This window comes from Takifugu rubripes, chromosome 7 (assembly GCF_901000725.2).
Source record: "Takifugu rubripes chromosome 7, fTakRub1.2, whole genome shotgun sequence".
NCBI classification, from domain to species: domain Eukaryota; kingdom Metazoa; phylum Chordata; class Actinopteri; order Tetraodontiformes; family Tetraodontidae; genus Takifugu; species Takifugu rubripes.
Genome location: NC_042291.1, coordinates 13,113,631 through 13,133,519, shown reverse-complemented (window position 1 = coordinate 13,133,519; position 19,889 = coordinate 13,113,631). Strand labels below are relative to the sequence as shown.

Genomic DNA, 19,889 nt, shown 5'->3' with positions numbered 1-19,889 from the left:
TACTTGTATAGAGAACCTAAAGACCACCAGACTATGCCAGATAATTTTGATATAAAAGGCTGAATGTGAGGTGACAACAGCAAGCTGAGCAGATCAGGAATGTTTCTGAAGCGTGCGTGTGTCCTCGTCTTTGCTGTGTATTGAGTTAGTACTCATTCCACTAGTAAGGTGAGGACATTGTTGCAAAGTGGGCCCATTTTGGCTGGTCCCCACAACTCTAAAGGACTGTTTGACAGCTAAGACACAGTTTTAGGGTTGACGTTAGAATTGGGTTCATGTTTGGGTTCGAGGGTTATAGAGGTGTGTGTGTGTGTGTGTGTGTGTGTGTGTGTGTGTGTGTGCATGCTACAGTATATGGGGGAGAAATGTGTAAAAGAACACTGTGTAAATATGCAGTCAAGAACAGAGCTGATGTAAATCATCCTCCTCCTTCCAGGGAGAGCCATGAATATTTCATATTAGCAGCACTTCTTACTGGTACATGTGCTCGTTCGCTTAATGTTACGCTTACATGAAGTTTAGTGTTTATCAAGAGCAACAGGACAGACGTGCAGCCGAAACCCAAAACTCCCGAGGTGATGCCAAGTGAACACCAGGAGCCTCCCGTGAAAAGGGTCCAGTCAACGTCGGACCTCCGTCCACGTCTCCTCGCAGCAGGGTCCAACCATCTGGACTCATATCTGCTCAGACAGGGCAGCTCATGAGGAGGGGGCAACAGTACATCCACTGTGGCCCCGGAACGTGCCTGTCTGCGAGGGGAACGGAGCAGATTTAAAGGGATGATAGCGCGGCACCATATATCGTTCCTCCTAGTACAGTAGAGTGCGGCCTTTCATCAGCGCATGTATTTCATTTTTATTTCATTTTCAGTCTTGGCTCCAGTCGGCTCCATTTCATTTACAAAAAGAAGGCCTCCGGTCGCTCCAGGGTTGCATAATGTTGAGTCATGTAGGCTGCACACACATGCAAATCATAAAACCTGATTTACTCACACATGTTGGGTATATATTTTCTCTCACTCCTACAAATACTTGATGTCATTTAAACGTTTTTTTATGGCCCTCTGGTAGTTGGAAACAGATGATGTTTCTTGCTGAAGTATTTGTAGAAATGATGCGGTCGCGACAGGAGCCCACTGTGGGCCATCCTGACGTTCCCACACTTGCACTGACAGCTTGACCCTAAAGGCTATTGTGTTACTAAGGGAGCTATTACTAAACAAGAAGCAGAGTTGGAGGGTAACTCCAGCATATCACCATTTGTGGAGGAAGGAAGAAGAAAACTCTATTGATTGTAATTTATGTCTTTAAAGGGACCCCAATAATGCCAATAACGCATGCAGCCACAGCTGGGAAATCGAAGTGAGCGGGTTCCTTTTAGAGGGGATTGACCATTTAAATCAAGAGCTGATGAAAAATGAAAGTCCGCCTTAGCTTTACCGCGTAGCTCCTGATGGCCACAGCTCACTTCTGAGTGACTTTGATCAATGAATCCCTTTTCTGGAGACAACCCACATCGCATTCATCTTCTTTCCGAGCATCCGCAGGCTTTTTTCCCCCACTGAACCCAGTTTTAATCACACCCCGTGGGCTTCCCCTGTGTTTTATTATTGAACTTAAAGGGAAGCATTAATTCTTTCAGGGCAATGAGACATCACTGCTGATTTTATTCCCGGCAACAGAGCGTTTGCGCAGTGTTTTCATTCCAAATTGAATGCATTGATATAGTATAATCCATGAACAAATGTAGCCGGTCTTACTTAAGACTGCCTGCTTGATTAAAATAGACCATCAGATGGAACTTAAACGTGAATCCGTCGCTGGAGAACCGTTGGTTTTCCTGCTCTCAATAAGGGTTAACAACGCCCCCTAGTGGTAAGTTTTGAAAACGCTCGTTAAAAAAAAAAGAAGAAGGGAGAACTCGGATATGTGGGCTGGATAAATGGAGACCCAATAAGGAACTTTCGGGTTTCTTATTGGCCAGACGGGAGCTGTAAATCCAATCATCCAGTGGGTTTACTTCAGGAGGTCTTGTGACATGAGTGCCACACTTTTAACTTAAAATGCTGCATCACAGTACCAACAAATGTTATTTTTAGATTTCTCTTTTTGCCAATTTCGAAAATGAATCGCAGCCACTTTAATAAAAAAAAAAGAAGAAGCTTGTTTCCATTGTCCAGGTAGGCTGGGCAACAGTCCCTGTCATTCCCTTCTGGCGCCCATGGGTGGCAGGAGTGTTCCGGTCTCCTTCACTGGGGGGGGACGGACGAGCGCACTGCTGTCTCATTGGTGGACGAGGCGTGCACGTCCCCGTCCTCTCTTCCCGGTTTTCCTGGCATGACCTTTTCCCTTGGCAACCACTTCCTCCGTACATCCACGGCCATTTTTATTTTGAAGTCATTCAGCAAAAGTTGCCTCGCTCATGTCATCGTCGCATTCGCGCTGAAAACGGCATCCAGCGCCCCGTGCGTGCACACAAAACCCCCCGGCGATAGGCTCCGAGCAGCACCGCGGCTGTGCATCCGTCCACGGAGATCCAGTAAACAGCGACAGCGTACGTGCACAATGCTCCGACCATCGCGTTTCCTGCCTGTTGTTGGCACACGATAACTCCTAAACCGACCGACGACTCTGTTGTGATCGTGCACGTACACGCATTGAACGGCGTGAGTATGTGCGGGTTGGAAGAACAGTAAAGAAGCGTAGGAACAGCAGGTGGGGCAGCTGGAGTACCGTATGCGTGCGGGTCATTGCTCCAGAGCCTCGCTGCCATGTTTCCTCCGCACTTCCAAACTGGGCAAAAAAAAACCGCGCTGTTTCGTTGCGCCAGTGTCGAGTTCTAACGAACGCTTGCAAACTGTTTGGAATGCGCTCATGACCCGCCGCCCTTGTGTTTGTCGTTGACGGCAGGATGAGGAAGAAGCAGACCGCCAAGCAGAGGAAGACCGAGGAGACCGCGGTGGTGCAGGAGTTTGCGGTGGACAAAATCATCCGCCGCAGAGTTCTGAACGGAAGAGTTGAGTACTTCCTGAAGTGGAAGGGCTTCACCGAGTGAGTGGGGCGTTGCACTTCCATGTGTGCAAACGTGTGTGTGTGTGTGTAATGATTAACTGACCCCTCCCCCCCCCTCCCTTTGTCCTACAGTGCAGAGAACACGTGGGAACCTGAGGACAACCTGGATTGTCCTGAGCTCATTGAGGAGTTCCTGAGAAACACGCCGTTCCCTGACGGGATTGAGGAAGGACAGGAGTTTGTGCCCAAAGAAGAAATGACGGAGCAGGAGACGGAAATTGTGAGTGTGAGCACAAACACGGCGGCGGAGTGTCTGTGTGAGTGTGTGTGGGTGAGATGTTTCCGTGTTATAACAAAACTTCCTCACACAGATTCCTAAAGGAAAAATGAGCTCAGACTCACGTTAAGTTAAGCTGGACCTGCCTTTCCTGCCTCTGGGGGCTAAAAACTGAAGTTAAAGGGCACACGTGGGTGGCTGACGTCACTGTCCCTCTGCGTTAAAGAAACAAAGTAGTTAAATTGCACTGTTGTGAAATCTGCACCTGTTTTTCAGTTTAAAAAAAGAAGTGAATTCATCTCTGTGGTTTCTTCCTGAATGCTGGAATCCTGCGTGCAGCCCCGGCCCCCGAGCGATGGCGTCGTCCCCGAGCCAGACGAGGAGCGCTCAGACACCCACAGCGATCGCAGCAGCTACCCGGAGCCTGAATGCATCATCGGCTCCACAGACCGGCAGGGCGAGCTGGTGTTCCTCATCAAATGGTAACTGCTTCCTCTTTTCTGCAGCCTTTTTAAAGCACTGTGGGTAAAAGGTTGTGACTGTAAATGTGTCGCTCACGTTGAAAACGGGGCCCTGACGTGTGAACCTGAAGAAATGCCACGGCAGCGGCATTTTCAGGACACGTGTCATTTCCAAGAGTGGGGAAGGGAAACCCGATGAACCATATTAAAGACAAATCATCTGAGCTCGTCAGTAAATGATGACTGCGATATTCTGTTTTTAAAAAAAATTAAATGCATTCACTTTTCTGTCATGTAATTATATCTTGTGTGCTTCTCCCCACAGGAAGAACTCCGAAGACGTGGCCCTGCTGCCGGCCCGTGAAGCCAGCGCCCGGTATCCCCAGATGGTCATCGACTTCTACGAGCGGAAGCTAACTTGGCACTGCGGCGATGAGGAGCAGTGACAGCGGGACGAGCTGGCAGCTTTGCTCTCACCTGAAGCTTTGTTTAACCTCCATCAAACACTCCCCCCCCCCCCCCCCCCCCCCCCACTACGCCCCCTTTCAGTTGACGTTTGAGTCTTGCACCTGCAATGACGTCCAGGGTGCGGCGTCCTCGGCGGGGTTGGTGCCGAAGCCCCGCCGCCCTCGGTGCAGTCCCTCTGCCTGGCAGCAAAGACGAGCTCCAACCTTGTAGCAGCCTGTCTGAGGTCAGGCTAACCTGTAGCAGCATTCGGTCCCGCGCGAGCAGAAACAATCACTGTGGAAATGGGATTTTTGTGCATCATTTAGCGCCGTTTTTTGTCCAGTTTAGCTGCAGAGATCTTGGTTGTTTAGTGTGTGTTTGACACTGTCTGTACTTAAAGCTAAAACAGAAGTTTGTACAATGTTAAAGCTTTTACTGTATCCCTGTGTGACCCCTGTGGTTGATGTGAAGTGCTTTAACACACACACCCCCATTCCCCTTAATCAGCTGCTGTAAACCAAATGTTCTTTTTCTACATTTCTGGCCAAATTGCTCAAAAGCTTGTAGTGTTTCCAAATGGAAAATACTTTCATTTAGTAAATTGTTGAAACGTGCGACCATTGAACTGAACCTATGTGCACTTGTAACTGAATACCAAGATTGTAGAATGTAGCACTTTAGCCATGCAACGGTCCAGTCTTGCAGGGCATTGTCTTCCAGGAATTGCACCAGTCCCTGTCTGTAGCACTGTCCTGCGTCAGCAAATCTCCAACCACTGAGCAGAGCCTTTAACCCCCTAAAACACCCCTGCTACTGATTTACTGTATGTCCACCGATGGTCTGTGTGAATAAATGAAACGTTTTCTGAACCCTGTTTTTGTCTTTATTTTTTTTAAAACTTCTATAACAGAAACAACAACACCTGGGGTGAACAGATAATGCTGAGTAAGAGTAACAGTGAGGGGAGGAGCCAAAGTTTATTTTGAAACCTTTGTCCCATGACAATAAAATGTAAAAATAAAAGGTGCCGGTACTACGAGAGGAGCGAGGGATTTTTTTTCTGTCTGACTGTCGGTAAACTAGAATCTTTGGATTATGAAGGAACAAACAGAAATTACTGAGGTAAAAAACCATCAGAAGCTCAACAACCATCTTAGAAGTACTGGGCATTTCAGTGGGGTTTTCCTACCATTCATCTACTTCCGTTGTCTGCGGATAAAAACTTCCCTTTTTTTCACAATGTTCAGTTCAGTGTCTCTGACTTCTTCATCCATGCAGCAGGTCGTCAGCATCTGGGTGCGGGACCCGCGGCTACAGAAGAACGACTTCTGGCATGCCTACATAGACTATGAAATTTGCTTGCACGTGAGTAAATGAAAGGAACGACTGTTTTCTCCCCATCCATCGCATAACTGTGATGTTCTGTGCCAGACGACCAGCGTGTGTTTCACCAAGAAGATCTCATGTGTGAGAAGGAGGTACAGTGAGTTTGTGTGGTTCAGACAGAAGCTCAAAGCGAATTCCATGCCAACGTAAGCTGTAATTTTAAAAAACATTTTGTTTTTTCCTGTTTTTTCCGCTGAATATTCGCTGTATTTTTTCTTTTCCCACTGAAGGACAAAACTTCCAGACCTGCCCCCCAAGAACCCTTTCTTCAGCCTGAACAATGCACAGCAGATCACCGAGAGGATGGTAGGCCTCCAGAAGTTCTTGGAAGAGTGAGTAACAGCCCGGCTGATCAATACATGAACCTTGCCACACAAACAGAACAAAACCGGTGAATCACCAGATTCCACGCGTCACGCGTTTCCACAAGAAACAAACAGTTCAATACAGAGCACAGCGGTTGCTCACCGTCCATCTTCTCCAGGATCCTCCAGGACCCTCTGCTGCTGTCCGACAGCTGCCTGCACCTCTTCCTGCAGACGCAGCTCAGCGTGTCCAAGATTGAGGCCTGCGCTGCGGGCAGGACCCACTACTCTGTGGTCCAGGCGGTCCAGGGTTACGGCCTCAGACGGTTCCACTCCACAGAAGATCTGCAGAATAGCCTCAGCACGTCCTGTGACAGTGACTCAGACAGGTACTGTCACACTTTGGTCCCAAAATTACTTAAGGACTAAAATAAATCATATCTAACGGGGTCTCTTTTTAAAATTTGCTCATCTTACATCAGATGTTTGCAAGTTTGTTTTTTTTACCCCGGTTCTACATATTTATTTAATCTCGTTCCTCTTTGATTTTGTCTTTCTTTCAGCTCCGAGTGTAGAGAACCGCAACCTTGGATTAAAGATTTAGCAACAGCGGAATCGAAAACTACGTCTTCCCTTGATCTCAGCTGTCTGGCTGGCTCCAAATGAAACAGTCGTCATCAGACCTGATCCGATGAATCTGTCAGGACACAAGGATCAACTTTACCTTTTACCCAGCACTTTCTTCTCCAGCACTTTTCAGGCACAATTTTCACACGTTACAATGTGCATTGTGGAAACAATGAAATGTGCATAGTGAGTGAAATGTAACGTCTCTATCGTTAAAGTATTGTTTACATTTTGTTCTTGTACAAGTGTAGTTCTAAAATCTTCCTGTAGATGGCAGTAGTGTTGCTTCCACCCCCCCCCCCCCCCCCCCGCTTGTGTTTCATTAATTGACAGTTGCTATTTCTAATAAACCAACCTCCACAGTAGCATCGTGACTTCTGGTCACTCAGGGTGAGTGTTTTCTCCACTACAATAGAATATCGCAAAGCTGTGGTGACTTAATATCGCCAAGCTTCCCCCTAATAAAGAATAAAGTGCAGGAAGGGTGTCATCTTGTGGCCACTACAGCGCTCGGCCATTTGATCTGTAATAGGGTCTCTGTAGAGTGTTCGGACAGCCCCCTTGTCAGATGTTTGGTTGGTAGGAGGTCCTGTGGGATCTCTGGGGAGTCACTCCTGTCTGCGAAGGCGACCAGGTAGACAGCTTTTATTGCTCCCTGCTGAACAAAATGCCAGCTGCACTGACAAGTCACCTTTTCTACCTCTCTCTTTTGTCTTTGTGTTCTTAAGAGCCTGTTCATTACAGCTACTCTGTGTGTGTGCTGGATACACACTCCCACAGTGAGCAGCACCATGCTTATGCAGAGGTAATGACCATTCAGCAGAGTGACAGCATACTGACACATCTGCACAGCTAATTAGATTAGCTGGGGATGTGGTATTCATTATAAATTCAGAGAGACAATAGAGATCAGGGAGGCGACGTCACTTCGGACCTGAGCGTCGCAGGTTTGGACGGGGGGAAACCCACAAACTCAAATTAGGACTTGCGTTCCCTTCAAAAGAGTTGATGTTGCTGCCCACCATTTTACCTTTGGTTCCGCATGAAACATTCTACATTCATCTTCTATTCTTGTCACCAGGAGCACATCGCCATGACAGTTGTCACATTTTCTGTTTGCTGTTTGCTCAAGTTCTGTTAAATTCTCAGCCCTAAAATTCATTGAAGTTACCAGATGAATCAAGTCAAATTCAAACACAGCCCTATTTTAATGAGAGAAAAGCTCAAATATCTTAAATGTGAAGGGTATATCAAAGCTGGTATTATTGCTGGAGCAGCCTGGGGTTATCATACATGCTGAAATTGCACATTATGCAATATCACATAACTGTTAACAAGTGATGTCGCTGGATTTTGAGCCTCCATAAAGATAATGGATGTGCTCTGGGCTGAGTAAATCACATGTGCATTTGTCAATGAGTTTACTGTTCTGTCTCTTTTTAATGGTGTGTGACTCTTTTCCACTGGCTGTTAACCTTGAGTCACTGCAGCCTAGGTTGTCAGCGCAGCTCTAACGCCATGACAACACTGACATGTTTAAACCCATCCGATCGATTGTCTGACAGCTCCCCTCTCTGTGCTGCGAGACCCACTCCCCAAAAGGTCAAACGGAGCCGAGGAGCAGGTAAACCCGACGAGGGCCATCTCAGGGATCTCGATCAGGCGGATGAATCTGACCCGATATCGCATTTTCCGCGATATCCCTAAATGATCGAGCTGAAGTGATAAGCTTGGCTTTCGCACATAAAACAGCAGATGATTAGACAAAAGGGAATGGCTCCCAGGGGAGATGCCCACATCCAGTTCTGGCCCCCTCGGCCTGTCATGCAGCAGGTCATATGTGTGATCTCATGCTTGACTTACTACTCCCTCTGTTAAAATCAATTTAATGTGTAGGAAAGGACCAAATTCCTGTGTCGAATGTAGGTATGAAGTCCTGATTTGAGCCAAAGAGTCAAAAACAAGGAAGATAAGCTACACTGTTTGTGCATTTCTAAGGGTGAGAGAATCCATTAGGAATTCAGCAGTACAGAGATTTAAATCTCTTTTGCCTGCAAGCTAGTGGACCGAGGATGGGTCAATACCCCTGCTGTCAATAGGCAGCCGAGGCCACCTACAGGAATGAAAGAGTTATATACCATCAACATCTATATGATAAGGCACAGGCCATAGTAATGTGTATCCTATATATCACATTCATTAGAGATAGATGGTAGAGGACGGTAAATGACGTGCAAGTCCGGGGTTAATTGAACCGTTAATAACGTACGCCTCTGCCAAACATGTGCGAGGTCTCCCACATTTCACGCCAGCAGTGATATACTGAGGGCCACAAAATGTCCAGAAGCCTATGGCCCACAAGAGCCCCCTGCATATGTCACATATCGCTCCTTATGTACGTTTCTAGTATATTTAAAGGCTAACAAAATACACCTGCAGGAGTCTAAAAAACGTCTCATTCTCCACCATGCAGGATTGTTTTTCCCTCTAAATCAATCAGAGAGAAATTAACTGAATTATGAGGGATCTATTGTTCATTAGAGTGATCATCCCAGTGTGCAACAAGCTCTTCTGCTGTCAACACATGCACCTGGGGCCAAAACCGGGACAGTGGAGCTTGGTGATTTCCTGAAATAAAAGATTCCAAGTGTCGAGTAAAAAGGTTTGTGGTACAACAGCACAACATCGATGTGCTTTGGCAAGAAGACCGAAATGCTGCGATACACCTCGAGGGTTTTAGATGCATTTCAAGCAACCATATGACTGTGTGTCTTGGCACAAGGCAACAGTCTTGTGTGTGAGTAATGTCTTGTTAGAGGTGAGGAAAGGGAGCTGTAGGTCCCCTGAATGAGAGAGAGACGCCCGGCGGTAGCAGAGAGAGAAGAGGGTAAAAAATGGAGGGGTAGAGGGCACCGTCTCTCGAGGCCTCCGCGCCTTCCTGCCAGGGTGTGTAAATCAGCAGCTCATGGCTGCAGAGAGGTTGGAAGAAAAAAAAAACATAAAAATGTCCAAGTGAAATAAGAGGAAAGGAGAAATCTTTTATGATGGGCCTAAATTCTCCTCTGTCTACACTGGAACCTGTCTGACTGGGATTGTCTTCTGGAGACAGGGTCTCTGTATCTGCATAGAACCACAAATTACTCCAACGACCCCACCTGCTATTCATGTAATACATCCATAATGAGTATCTGAAATTGGTATGTTAATAGCCCCGTGTCAAGTTTATTAACGGGATGTAAAAATCACGTGGCTCACCAAATCAAAATGTCCTTAAAATGTCCTATAAATTCATTAGAAAATGCCCTGAAAAAGGTTTCAACTTTAACCTTTCTTCTGGATAATATAACAAAATAAAGTCTGTCGCGACATTCTCTTCTTGTCCATCTTCTTATCCAAGCAAATATTGTGTCACTAACTCAACATATTTCTGGACAATAAAAAAAAAAGATGCTTTCAGTTTTCAAATGACCAACCGGAGCTCCGAGTGGTGCAATTCCAAAATACCCCATTGCATTAACAAAAAACTTTCCCAGGTGATGTAATATTAGATTACGTGCACACATCTACATGTTCTCTGTCACTAAATTAGCTCAGGTTAGCCTGGCAGGGCCTGTGTTTGGACACATGCAGAGCCGACGCTCGCAGTAATGTCCCACGTGTCAGCGCGGCGAGCTCCTAATAACTCAAACTTCACACCTCTACTTCCTGTCTAATGGAATAATCCTATATTAAGAGCTGACATTGAGACGCCGCCTCAACCGGAATGCGGGGTCATTACAACCAGCAGTGTCTCACTCTGTGGGGGGTTAAGATGAGAAATGGAGAGTATTCAGTTTGGCCTGAGAGGCTCGTCAAGGGGACCCAGCTAGCAACAGTCAGATCATACCCCTCCTGATTACAAACTCATATCTCAGTGAACTCGGGGTCATTATTCACCTCACTAACACTAGCACTGACCTGATATTAGAGCCACAACAACAGAGTAAACAGGGACAGGGACGCCTGTAAATAATCTGCGTGGAGATGGGGCACAAGGGAGGAGCGGGGAGATGTTTATAGCAGGTGAACTAACAGCCGTCACTTTGATAAGCCTGATTTATCCCGAACGATGTATCAGAGCATAGATCTGCTATGACTGACAGCCTGGAGAGCCAACTTTGTGACCTGGAACATGAGACGTGGTTGCAGCAGCGATGGATTCTGCAGGTGAGACCAACCTTAGGGGCTCCTCAGAGCAACATCTAGCAGAGATAACATTTTGGGGGAGGAAGATGATGTTGTTAAACCAGAATCCTCCAGTAATGGTGGGTTTTTTATTTTCCCAAGCCCAGACAGGGGCAGAGTGAGGACCGCTTCCTGCAGCCCACAAAATGCACTTAACAAGTAGAAAGGAGAGACTGTCTGAGAGCTGGATGTGGTAATAAATGACTCGTCTGGCCCGTTATTAACCCCGCTCTCCCACTCATTATTTTCTTTTTTTAAACAAAAATCACTGAAGGAGTAAAAAAAACCAAAAAAAAAACCAAGACTGGAGTTGCAGTAATGTGAATTCTGATGATTTTCCAAGATTGCGGTCATGATCTTTGTTAGCCTTCCCTCTAAATACATCATCTCCACACCTGCAGCCATGGAAACCTCTGATTGACGGCCACCGTGAATTACTCTAACAGGAACTGACCTCATTTAAGAGTGACTTGCGAGGTTTTTTTCTGTAAAAACACGTCTATTTCTGATTTGAAGATTTAGACCCAGGGAAGAGGCTTTAATGGATCGCTGACAGAGGGCCAGATGGAGGTGTGACATATTTACAGCAAAATGCCAGGGGATGCCACATAAATAAAGCGGCGCTATTCCTGACAGAAACTCTCCATGAGGCTGGGGCGTGATCTACGGCCGAGTGACCCGGTTAAAGAGCAGCAGAAACAGCTGACAGCTTGATCAAAAATACCCGTGTAAAGTGGTACGGATCAAGTCTCGGGCCTCCTCGCCAACCCCAAGGGTGATGAAATGGTGATGGGACATGATAAAAGTCAATAAAGACGAGCAGCTCTCGCCGTGAGCACGGCCGCATTAATAACACTTTGAGGGTTCTTCAGCCAGGAAGTGTGTCAACACATAATAACAGGGCTAAGCTGCGCTGGAATTAAAACAACACAGCAGCAAATCATCTGCATAGAAGGAGTATGATTGAATTTTGTCATGAACGGGGACACATTTTACATCCAAAAAACCTTTCTCAGCAAAATTGCAGTTTATTTATTATTACACAGCAGTGCAATCTATATATTTGGCTGGCGAAAGTGTTCCTTTATGGCCATGAGTATTAATTAGTGATATTCTGGTATCGTTAGTGTAATTTAGTGCTCTCTGAATTAATGGCACGGTGGCATTTATCTATGAAACATTATATCTTGTTGTTAAATTGCAATAAAAGGACCTGTATATTCTGAAGATATGGCTGTCAAACTGTAATGTGGGGGGATGGAGGTGTAGTTGACATCCATTAAGGAAATCCTTCCTCAGAACATAAAAAGGAGAGGTAATATTTAGCCTTAGTTGCCTTGGGAAACCTGGGGGATAGTCTAATATTTAAAAAAAAAAAAAGGGAGCATTAAGGAAGATCAGAGATTATCAGAGTAAATTCTGGTCTTGTTTTATATCCACAGCTCAACACAATTCACCCAATCGCATTAGGCTAAACGATGACGTTCCATAGAGTGATAGTGATATAGAAATACTCTGACCAAATAACATATTCCATCCTGTCCTAAAACAAAGCGCTTCCTCACCGTGTCCAGTGTAGCATATTCAATAACTAATTATGGTAATTCATTACATCTGCAATTAGCAGAGAGGCTTTATCACTGCGCTATACCATAAAGACGATTTATGTCGGCTTTGAATGTCACCCAGAGGACAGAGGATAACTAATCACTCACCGGGAACAAAATAAGCAGCAACAGAAGAAAAGGAATGTAAGGAGGAAACATGCTTCCCCCTCTGCCTGCAGCCAAACCCAAATCTGAGCATGTTACTGTAAAATAATCACAATAGTAAAAAATAAATAAATGTGCATGGCTGTAAAAATGTGTGCGGTATGTATGTAACCTCGGCGGGACATGCCCCGCTGCCACGCCTGCTGTCAAACAGCCCCGCAGAGGGCGATAAGCATCCCTGCTCTCTGTCGTCTGTCTTATTAGTGCACCTCCGCCGTTTCACTGGCACAGCACAGATAACCATCTGCCGCGCACCGAACCTCTGCCCGGAAAAGCCTCCCAGGCGCCATAAAAAATAAGAAAGGATCCCTCTGACTGTGGAACAAAAGTGCTGACCAGATTAGTAAACACAGGGGTTTTTTTTAGAGGTTGCGTGCATATATTCTGGTGCTATGCTATATATGACCTGTGGGACCACTACCGCCACCTTGTGGTGGAACCAGAAGCATGAAAACGCATGAAAACAGCTTCCCCATGACTCCAAATTCTGAAGTAGAAAATTAAAAATGATTAGACCAATTTGAAGGGCGCTTGGTTGTCTGGCATATCCAACATAGGTTGATATTTTAGTTGTTTTTTTTGTTTGTTTTTTTAAAAATGAGGCTGCAACAAAACTGCATAATGTGGATTTTTATTCAATGTGCCAAAGAAAAACTAGAGATCATGAAATGTTCTTGTGTATTAACAATACAAATGGTGCAAAGTGCAGATGATGAAAAAACCAAACCCATTAAATCATTTCAGTCATAAATGAGTCTTTCAACCGATAAGAATTTTCACATGGGGGAGCGGCTCCTAAGAACGACACAAAAAAGCCATAAAAATGCAGAGGAATTATTTACGGTCATCTATATATATAAATCATCTTTCAATGAACCTAATTCTGTGATCGGTACAGATGGGAGCATCTTACCCAGGGAGGTGTTTCACAGGGCGTAAAGCTCCATCAGGTAGTCTTTAGGGACGATTCCGATCTGGCCGTTCTTTTCTCCAACCCACCATCCAAAGGTCTGGTATTCCTGGAGAAGCCACAACAGTCCTCTCTTAAATCATGGAACCAGTAACAGGGCAAATTATCAAATATTAAACAGGACATTCAGCCATTAAAATGTGCCAATTAAAAGATGGCGGGAATGACGGATGGCGCCGCTGAGCTCATCTGGTCAGAGATTTCCCTCAGTTAAGCATAAAATGCTTTTTTAATTTACAGTTCAGACACCTACATCCCATCAAAGGCGGCACATATTTCCGCCTTCCCATCTGTGCACATCAGTCCTGAGACAGCACACTTTTATTCCAACCCCACACCCACAGAAAATAAATCCCTCAGTGTATGTAAAGCTCATCACACACAAATCTGCCACCCGGTGACATGTAATGTCTCCAAATGCCTGTCAGCAAGCTGCGGTGGAAGAGCCAGGTTATGACAGAGAGCGGCGTCACACACACACACACACACACACACACACACACACACACACACACACACAGAGGAAAAAGGTATCAAAGCTGTACAGTTGTGCCATGGATGAGATTAATCATAACTTGGCATCAGACAAATGGGGGGACATTCATCACGCCGGATGAAAAGGTCCTTGACATATTGCGCATGCCACAACTTTGCAAAATAATAAACACGACAAAAAGTCGCGATATTTTATTATCCGAAAACAAACATCACAAGGAAACGTCAGTCCTTCCATGACTCATATGGTTAAAATGGCATTTCAGCGGCTGGCCCCCCTCCACCGAGGAACAGTCCTCCAGATTGACACGATGATGTGTGTGTGAGAGCGAGTGGCCGAGCGCGTGTGTGCACGTGCGCGGCTGCCCATTATGACTTCCTGCAGCCTGTCTCAGAAAACATCAACACCTCATTGTTGGTTCCTGACTGGCAAGCGAGACGCACGTGAGCAAGCTTGGAAAACACAACTACAGAATTCATGCCTGAGAGCTGCGGCAGACTAATGGCACACACACACACACACACACACACACACACACACACACACACACACACACACACACACACACACACACTAAAGCTAAAGCCTGGATAATATCACTGTAGGACATTAAAGCTCCACAGCTGACACATCAGGAACAGTGCAAGAACAGATCTGCAGGAATGATGCTGACAGCAGGAAGACGTTCAGGTCATCTCCACATTTGATCTGCTCATACAACCACTTACATGTTACATCTTTCCATTAGTTTTATGTGCTGTGACTCGAGGGTTGGAGGTTAGGGGGTGGGGGGGCATGGAGCAACGGGGCGGGCTGACCATATCCGGACAACCGACACTCTCAGTCAGGCCCTATAATCAACACCCAGGTCCTGACAGGGGGGTCTCGCAGCTGTAACACCACTGCTATTTCTGGTCTAAGGAATGGGGGAGGGATGCAGGGGAAGTGAGAGAAAGGAGAATGACTGGGGGGGGTGAGGTGGGGGGCTGAGGTCGACCGTCCCTTACACTGCAGCTGGCTGCTGTAGTCCAGACAGGTTTTATGGTCATTGCCCTCGCAGCGGGCCACAACCCCCAACACCAAGGTTTCAGCTAATGGCACTCCCAGTCTGAGTGAAAAGGCAACTTGAGTCTTGGTCTTTTGCCACATGTGAAGAGGGAGCCATAAACAGGCATTTGGCTATTGAGCGCTGATGGGCCGCTCTGCTTTGTCTGTCTGTTTCCTTCAGTGCTCAGTCAATCAGATCAATAACACTGATTTTGTATGTGTGGGGATTAGCCACTGTTGAAGCCGTTGAACACAAATAGCGGGTTTACGTTTTTCTTATTAAAAAGTGTTTGGTATTTTTTCTTACATTTTGACGAAAGTTAATTCGTGAATATTAAATAAGAAATAGCCGATTAAATTACTAATCTTGATTTAATGTGCAGCTCGTTAATTGTCATGACTAGTCGGTGCCACTAGATGGCAGGCTTGAACTTGGAAAGGGGCCCGGCCATCACGTCATGGTTGGCTCCACGCTCCATAGAAAGCAAACGGACAGGAAACAGCCAGTCGAGAAGGTCCACTTCTCATAGTTAAAGAACCACATACATATGAAGGGCCGATGTGCAACGTATACATTTCTTGGCTGATTCCTGAACAATAGGATTTGGACATTGACCAACAGGCTCCATAGGAAGGGTTACAAAAGGTCCCCGAGTTCTTCCACATTTGGCAGACCAACTGTGTGTCTACTACACGTCGTCACCTGGTATGGAGGGAGCGGTGGGTGGAGCCGGTGTGTGTGAGAGAGAGAGGTGCCGCTCCCACTCCCACCTCCAGCCCGCTGCAGCAGCAGAAGTGCACTTGAAAAAGTCCAGATGGCTACGACGGAATGGCACCGTGTGCCAGCTAAGCCCCACGTGGGCCAGCAGCACTAAAACAGTTTCCGTCATGACACAACTAATCCCCATCACGGTGCCAGAGAGAGACCCAAACCCAGCAGGCCTGTTACCATCAGTCCTGCACCTCCAGGCAGTGGGCCAGATGCTGCCAGTAAACTACATGAACAGACACTCTGAGGGCTTTGGAATAACTCTGTTTTGGTGGTCTGAGGCCAGCAGAACCGCTCTGAGTACAAACCTCATCTCACCACTTCAGCTTGTTAATCCTGCTTTAACCGTGCTTCGGGTCAACATTTTCTCTATAAATAATAACTCACTCTGCTCAGGATGTAGATGGCATCGCCACGCTTGAAGGACAACTCATCTGGTAGGTCTCCCATACAGTCCCACAAGCCCTGATAGTAATTGGCATAGTCCGTGCTCTTATCAACTGGAAAGAGATGGGAAAGATGAGCACAAACAATGTGATTTGTTTTGCAAAGAGGAGGTCTGAAATCTGGTTTTTACATAGCCCTTTAACCGCGAACCAGCAACACTGGCCGATCACCGATAGGTGGCAGTAGAGAGTGACACAGTGTGAGTGGTGAGCCATGTTTAGATGAAAAGACCAATCTTGTTCATAATCCCGCACTATATTACATAACAGTAAATCGAAAAGACGACTGAACAAAACATGTTGAATACTGATTAAACAGAAGGAGTCCTAAACGTATTAGTATTCATTTAAAAAGCTTGTTTATCATCGTCGATACAGGCAGAGCATAAACTTGCTTCTTAATGTGATTAGAATGTTTGCTTTTAATGATCTCCTTTCAGGTAGAACTTTAGCTCAGAGTATCACATGAAGAAGGAAGTCAGTCTGTTGTTATTTCCAGCATTGGTTAACTTTCAGTTGACAGCAATGACACAAACTTCCTTGTTTCACTCTTTTAGCTGTGATCACGAGAGCCAGCTCTCCTCCCAGCCACAAAAATAGAGACAACCAACTTCTGTAGATACGTTACATTGTTCTAAGAGCTACCTGCAGGAGTAGGAGGAGGAGGTTTGCTCACTGGCTCCACTTTTGGAGGAGGGCTTGGCATGTCCTCCTCTGGTGAAATAAGGGAAGACATTGGCTGGTCAGTGTATGCAGTGATCGACTGTCCAGTTTAAAACTGATCAATAAAATATCTTCCAAATCTGTCGGACAATATACGTCTGCTCAGACCTGGGAGCACTTCGTAGATCTCGTCCATCTGCCCCACATCGTCGTAGAGTTCCTGCCCCTCCTCTTCTTCTTCAGGAATGATGCCTGTCATATCTGGACGCAGAAAAATCGGATTTTTATTTTTTTGCGAGGAGGAATTTTGCTGTAGAAACATCTGATTGTGATATGAAGCGTTGGGACCTTTCAAAACAAAGTCAATCTGCTTCACCCATTCCTCTGCCTCTTTCACTGATGATGCACAAAACTGCAGTCAAAGAGAAAAACGAGGGTTGTGACGTACATTTCCACCCAACAGCTGACTTAGTCAAATAATACAGAATAAATGTGCATAGAAAAATCTATTTTTCAACCCTTTCGTTGCGCTAAGGACAGGCAAAGGCACTAATGTGTAAAAACACCAGCCCACCATGTAGCTCCGCTTGTCCGTAGCTGAGATTTCAAAGCAGAAGTCTTTCTTTGAGTCTTTCCGTAAGCTGCTGTTCATTTTCACTCTGTAGCCCTCAATGTTAAATTCCCCTTTCTGCTGCTTGTCTGATGTAGGGAAAATCAATGAGGAAATGTTAGAGTTTGGACAGATCGACTCCAAAACACAAGGGGGAGTCCGGGTTTATAACAGACAGGGTAAACTGACCTTTTTCACTGCCGTAGTAATAGAAAGTCTGGCCGCTTAGAGCACACCATCGCTTCTGCCACTCAGTGCCAAAAAAGCTATGATCTGTGGAGGCAAATCCAGAGGAGAATGAGTCACAGTTCTGATGTGGAGGATAAAAGGCTCATTATTACGCTCATTAACAGTACAGATATGGACCTTTTCTGCGCTTCTCAAGGTATCCGGCTTTAAAGACAGATGTCAGGTCCTGAGCTGCCACAGCCGGGGCCTGCTGAGCACCTGCAAAAGAAGGAAGGAACCCCCACAAAGCAAGTTCAGAAGTCTCTCTTAGCTTATTACCCTCCATTTTAATCCATCAAATTTAAACTTAAATACCACATGTATTTAACTGATGTCAATCTTAACAGCAAAGGCTAAGCTAGGCTACGTAAACCAGTGTTTGTTTGAGTGCAACTTTAATGCAAACGTTTGACCGCTGTGTCAAAGTTGCTTTGTGTAAAAGAGCAGCCATAAAGCTGGCAGCTGCTCACAGCCCATAAACCCCAAACCCCTAATTGCCATTACACAAGGGTTTCCCAGACACTCTGTTATGAAAAGTAAATGCAAAATCTTAAATATTGCCACAATAGTTCATACATGGCTAAGGCTACTGTATGCTGAATGGTCCCCCCCCACCCCACCCCCCCAAACAACAGCAGCCATTTTCAGCGCCCTGACTCTGGCTGAGCAATAAAGCATGCTCTAGCTGTCCATGGGGTGGGGTGAAAGAGGTGGTGGGAGTAACATATGTGCCCCTAAACTGCTTCCCAAGTGTGTTGCCAAGTTACACTTGGAATGTCTCCCTCATTGTGCCACTCAGAGTCACTTTCTCCACAGAGCACAACCACAGATTAGTATCTTTTCTTGCCAGGAGGCAATTTTTAGAGGCCAAAACTCTGCAGCTTGTTAGCAGTTTTTGTAAGTGAACATATGCTAAGTGGGGCTGTGGTTTACCTTCGCAGGCCTCCTCATCCTTGTCCGTGCGCTCAGACTGCAGCGACCCCCCCTCGTTGCTGTCCCAGTCCTCCTCTTCTTCAGAGTCCTCTGCATCTACTAGAGGATGCCATGCAAATTAAGCTGTAACATACGGGCGCTTGTGTCCCTGTGAGCACGAGGCCCTCAGTTTTTTAAGCAGTCTTTTTACATTTTCGGACCAATTACGCACCAATTCAAATTTTCCACACATCACCCAGCTGCAAAGACCAGCTGGCATGAGCCAATATACTGTGATTAAGCTTCCCTGCATCCTACATCCTACTAATGCATTTTGTCCAAACAGGAAGGACAAGAATGTTGAATATTTCAATCTAATCTACAATATTTGTTGGCCTTAGAGGCGTCTGGCTGCGGTCTCATCTGTTTTCATAAAATATTTACTTTCACTTCACAGCATTAAACAACACAGTACCTTAGCATATTGATGTACTTACACCCCTGATAAATCCAGAGCATGCATAACTAAAACATGCACCGCGAGAGATGGTTTGGAGTACTACGGACAGGTTAATAACATAAATATGAGGATGTTTTAAACTCACATTTGTCCTTGAAATCTTGTGGGAAACTGTTGGGGAGACAGTAAATACCCTTTAGCAAGCTGAGGTCTCATATTGTTGACCTCTGAAACCCGGAAGTGGACACACCTCAGCTTGACCTCTTTGATCCGTTTGATGAAGGCTTCCCTCTTTTCTTTTGCCTTCTTGCTCAGGTTTTCTCCCTTTAATCCATCAGCGAGGTAAAGTTCCAGATCTGGGAAGCAAATCAAAGGTCAGGCGATCGCACAGCCGCCACCTGGGTCGTTTTATTTGGTGGTCAAGTCTCCAGCATGGCTTCTGGGGATCACCTAACCGCTCCAAACACAACGCGTAGTCACGCACGGACGCACGCGCGTCGCTGACTGAAAACTACACACGCCGAGTCTCAGCTTCCTCTTCTAACAAACCGTCTAAAACGCAGCAAAAACGCACAAAGCAGCCCGCACGCACACAATTAACAACGACTCGGAGATCTTACCCGAGATCAGCGTGGTGAGCTCCTCCGGGATCGGAAGCATGCTGGTAGAAGTTGGCTGCAGGCGTTGATGGACCGTCTGCCGGCGGGGACGTTTTGGACACGGAAGCAGCAGATGCGGAAGTTGCTGTGCTAATCATTAATCGATGACCAAACACTTC

The 19,889-nt window shown here is 46.0% G+C and overlaps 3 protein-coding genes across 6 annotated transcripts; 2 read left to right on the top strand and 1 right to left on the bottom strand.

The window, feature by feature from the left end:
* Window positions 1-2,298: 2,298 nt before the first annotated feature.
* Window positions 2,299-5,065, top strand: cbx3b (chromobox homolog 3b). Of its 2 annotated transcripts, none has more exons than XM_003966189.3 (5): window positions 2,299-2,553; window positions 2,910-3,050; window positions 3,144-3,291; window positions 3,628-3,770; window positions 4,075-5,065. In XM_003966189.3, the coding sequence occupies exons 2-5, from the start codon at window positions 2,911-2,913 to the stop codon at window positions 4,193-4,195; spliced, it is 552 nt and encodes a 183-aa protein (XP_003966238.1). In that variant the 5' UTR covers window positions 2,299-2,553; window position 2,910; the 3' UTR covers window positions 4,196-5,065. The 2 variants fall into 2 exon arrangements, with proteins under 2 accessions (XP_003966238.1, XP_011604029.1); XM_011605727.2 differs by lacking the exon at window positions 2,299-2,553 and adding an exon at window positions 2,647-2,665.
* Window positions 5,066-5,154: 89 nt separating this feature from the next.
* On the top strand, window positions 5,155-6,879 carry snx10b (sorting nexin 10b). Of its 2 annotated transcripts, XM_029839146.1 has the most exons (6): window positions 5,155-5,318; window positions 5,475-5,561; window positions 5,628-5,728; window positions 5,813-5,914; window positions 6,067-6,276; window positions 6,451-6,879. In XM_029839146.1, exons 1-6 carry the CDS (start codon window positions 5,292-5,294, stop codon window positions 6,551-6,553), a joined length of 630 nt encoding a protein of 209 aa, XP_029695006.1. In that variant the 5' UTR covers window positions 5,155-5,291; the 3' UTR covers window positions 6,554-6,879. The 2 variants fall into 2 exon arrangements, with proteins under 2 accessions (XP_029695006.1, XP_003966239.2); XM_003966190.3 differs by lacking the exon at window positions 5,155-5,318 and having other exon boundaries at window positions 5,357-5,561.
* Window positions 6,880-13,125: 6,246 nt separating this feature from the next.
* On the bottom strand, window positions 13,126-19,889 carry skap2 (src kinase associated phosphoprotein 2). Of its 2 annotated transcripts, none has more exons than XM_011605728.2 (13): window positions 19,732-19,889; window positions 19,362-19,467; window positions 19,257-19,282; window positions 18,673-18,771; window positions 17,878-17,958; window positions 17,701-17,784; window positions 17,476-17,600; window positions 17,250-17,313; window positions 17,070-17,162; window positions 16,884-16,952; window positions 16,180-16,292; window positions 13,424-13,529; window positions 13,126-13,305 (listed from the first exon to the last, which is right to left on the bottom strand). In XM_011605728.2, the coding sequence occupies exons 1-12, from the start codon at window positions 19,769-19,771 to the stop codon at window positions 13,437-13,439; spliced, it is 993 nt and encodes a 330-aa protein (XP_011604030.2). In that variant the 5' UTR covers window positions 19,772-19,889; the 3' UTR covers window positions 13,126-13,305; window positions 13,424-13,436. The 2 variants fall into 2 exon arrangements, with proteins under 2 accessions (XP_011604030.2, XP_011604031.2); XM_011605729.2 differs by having other exon boundaries at window positions 18,673-18,768.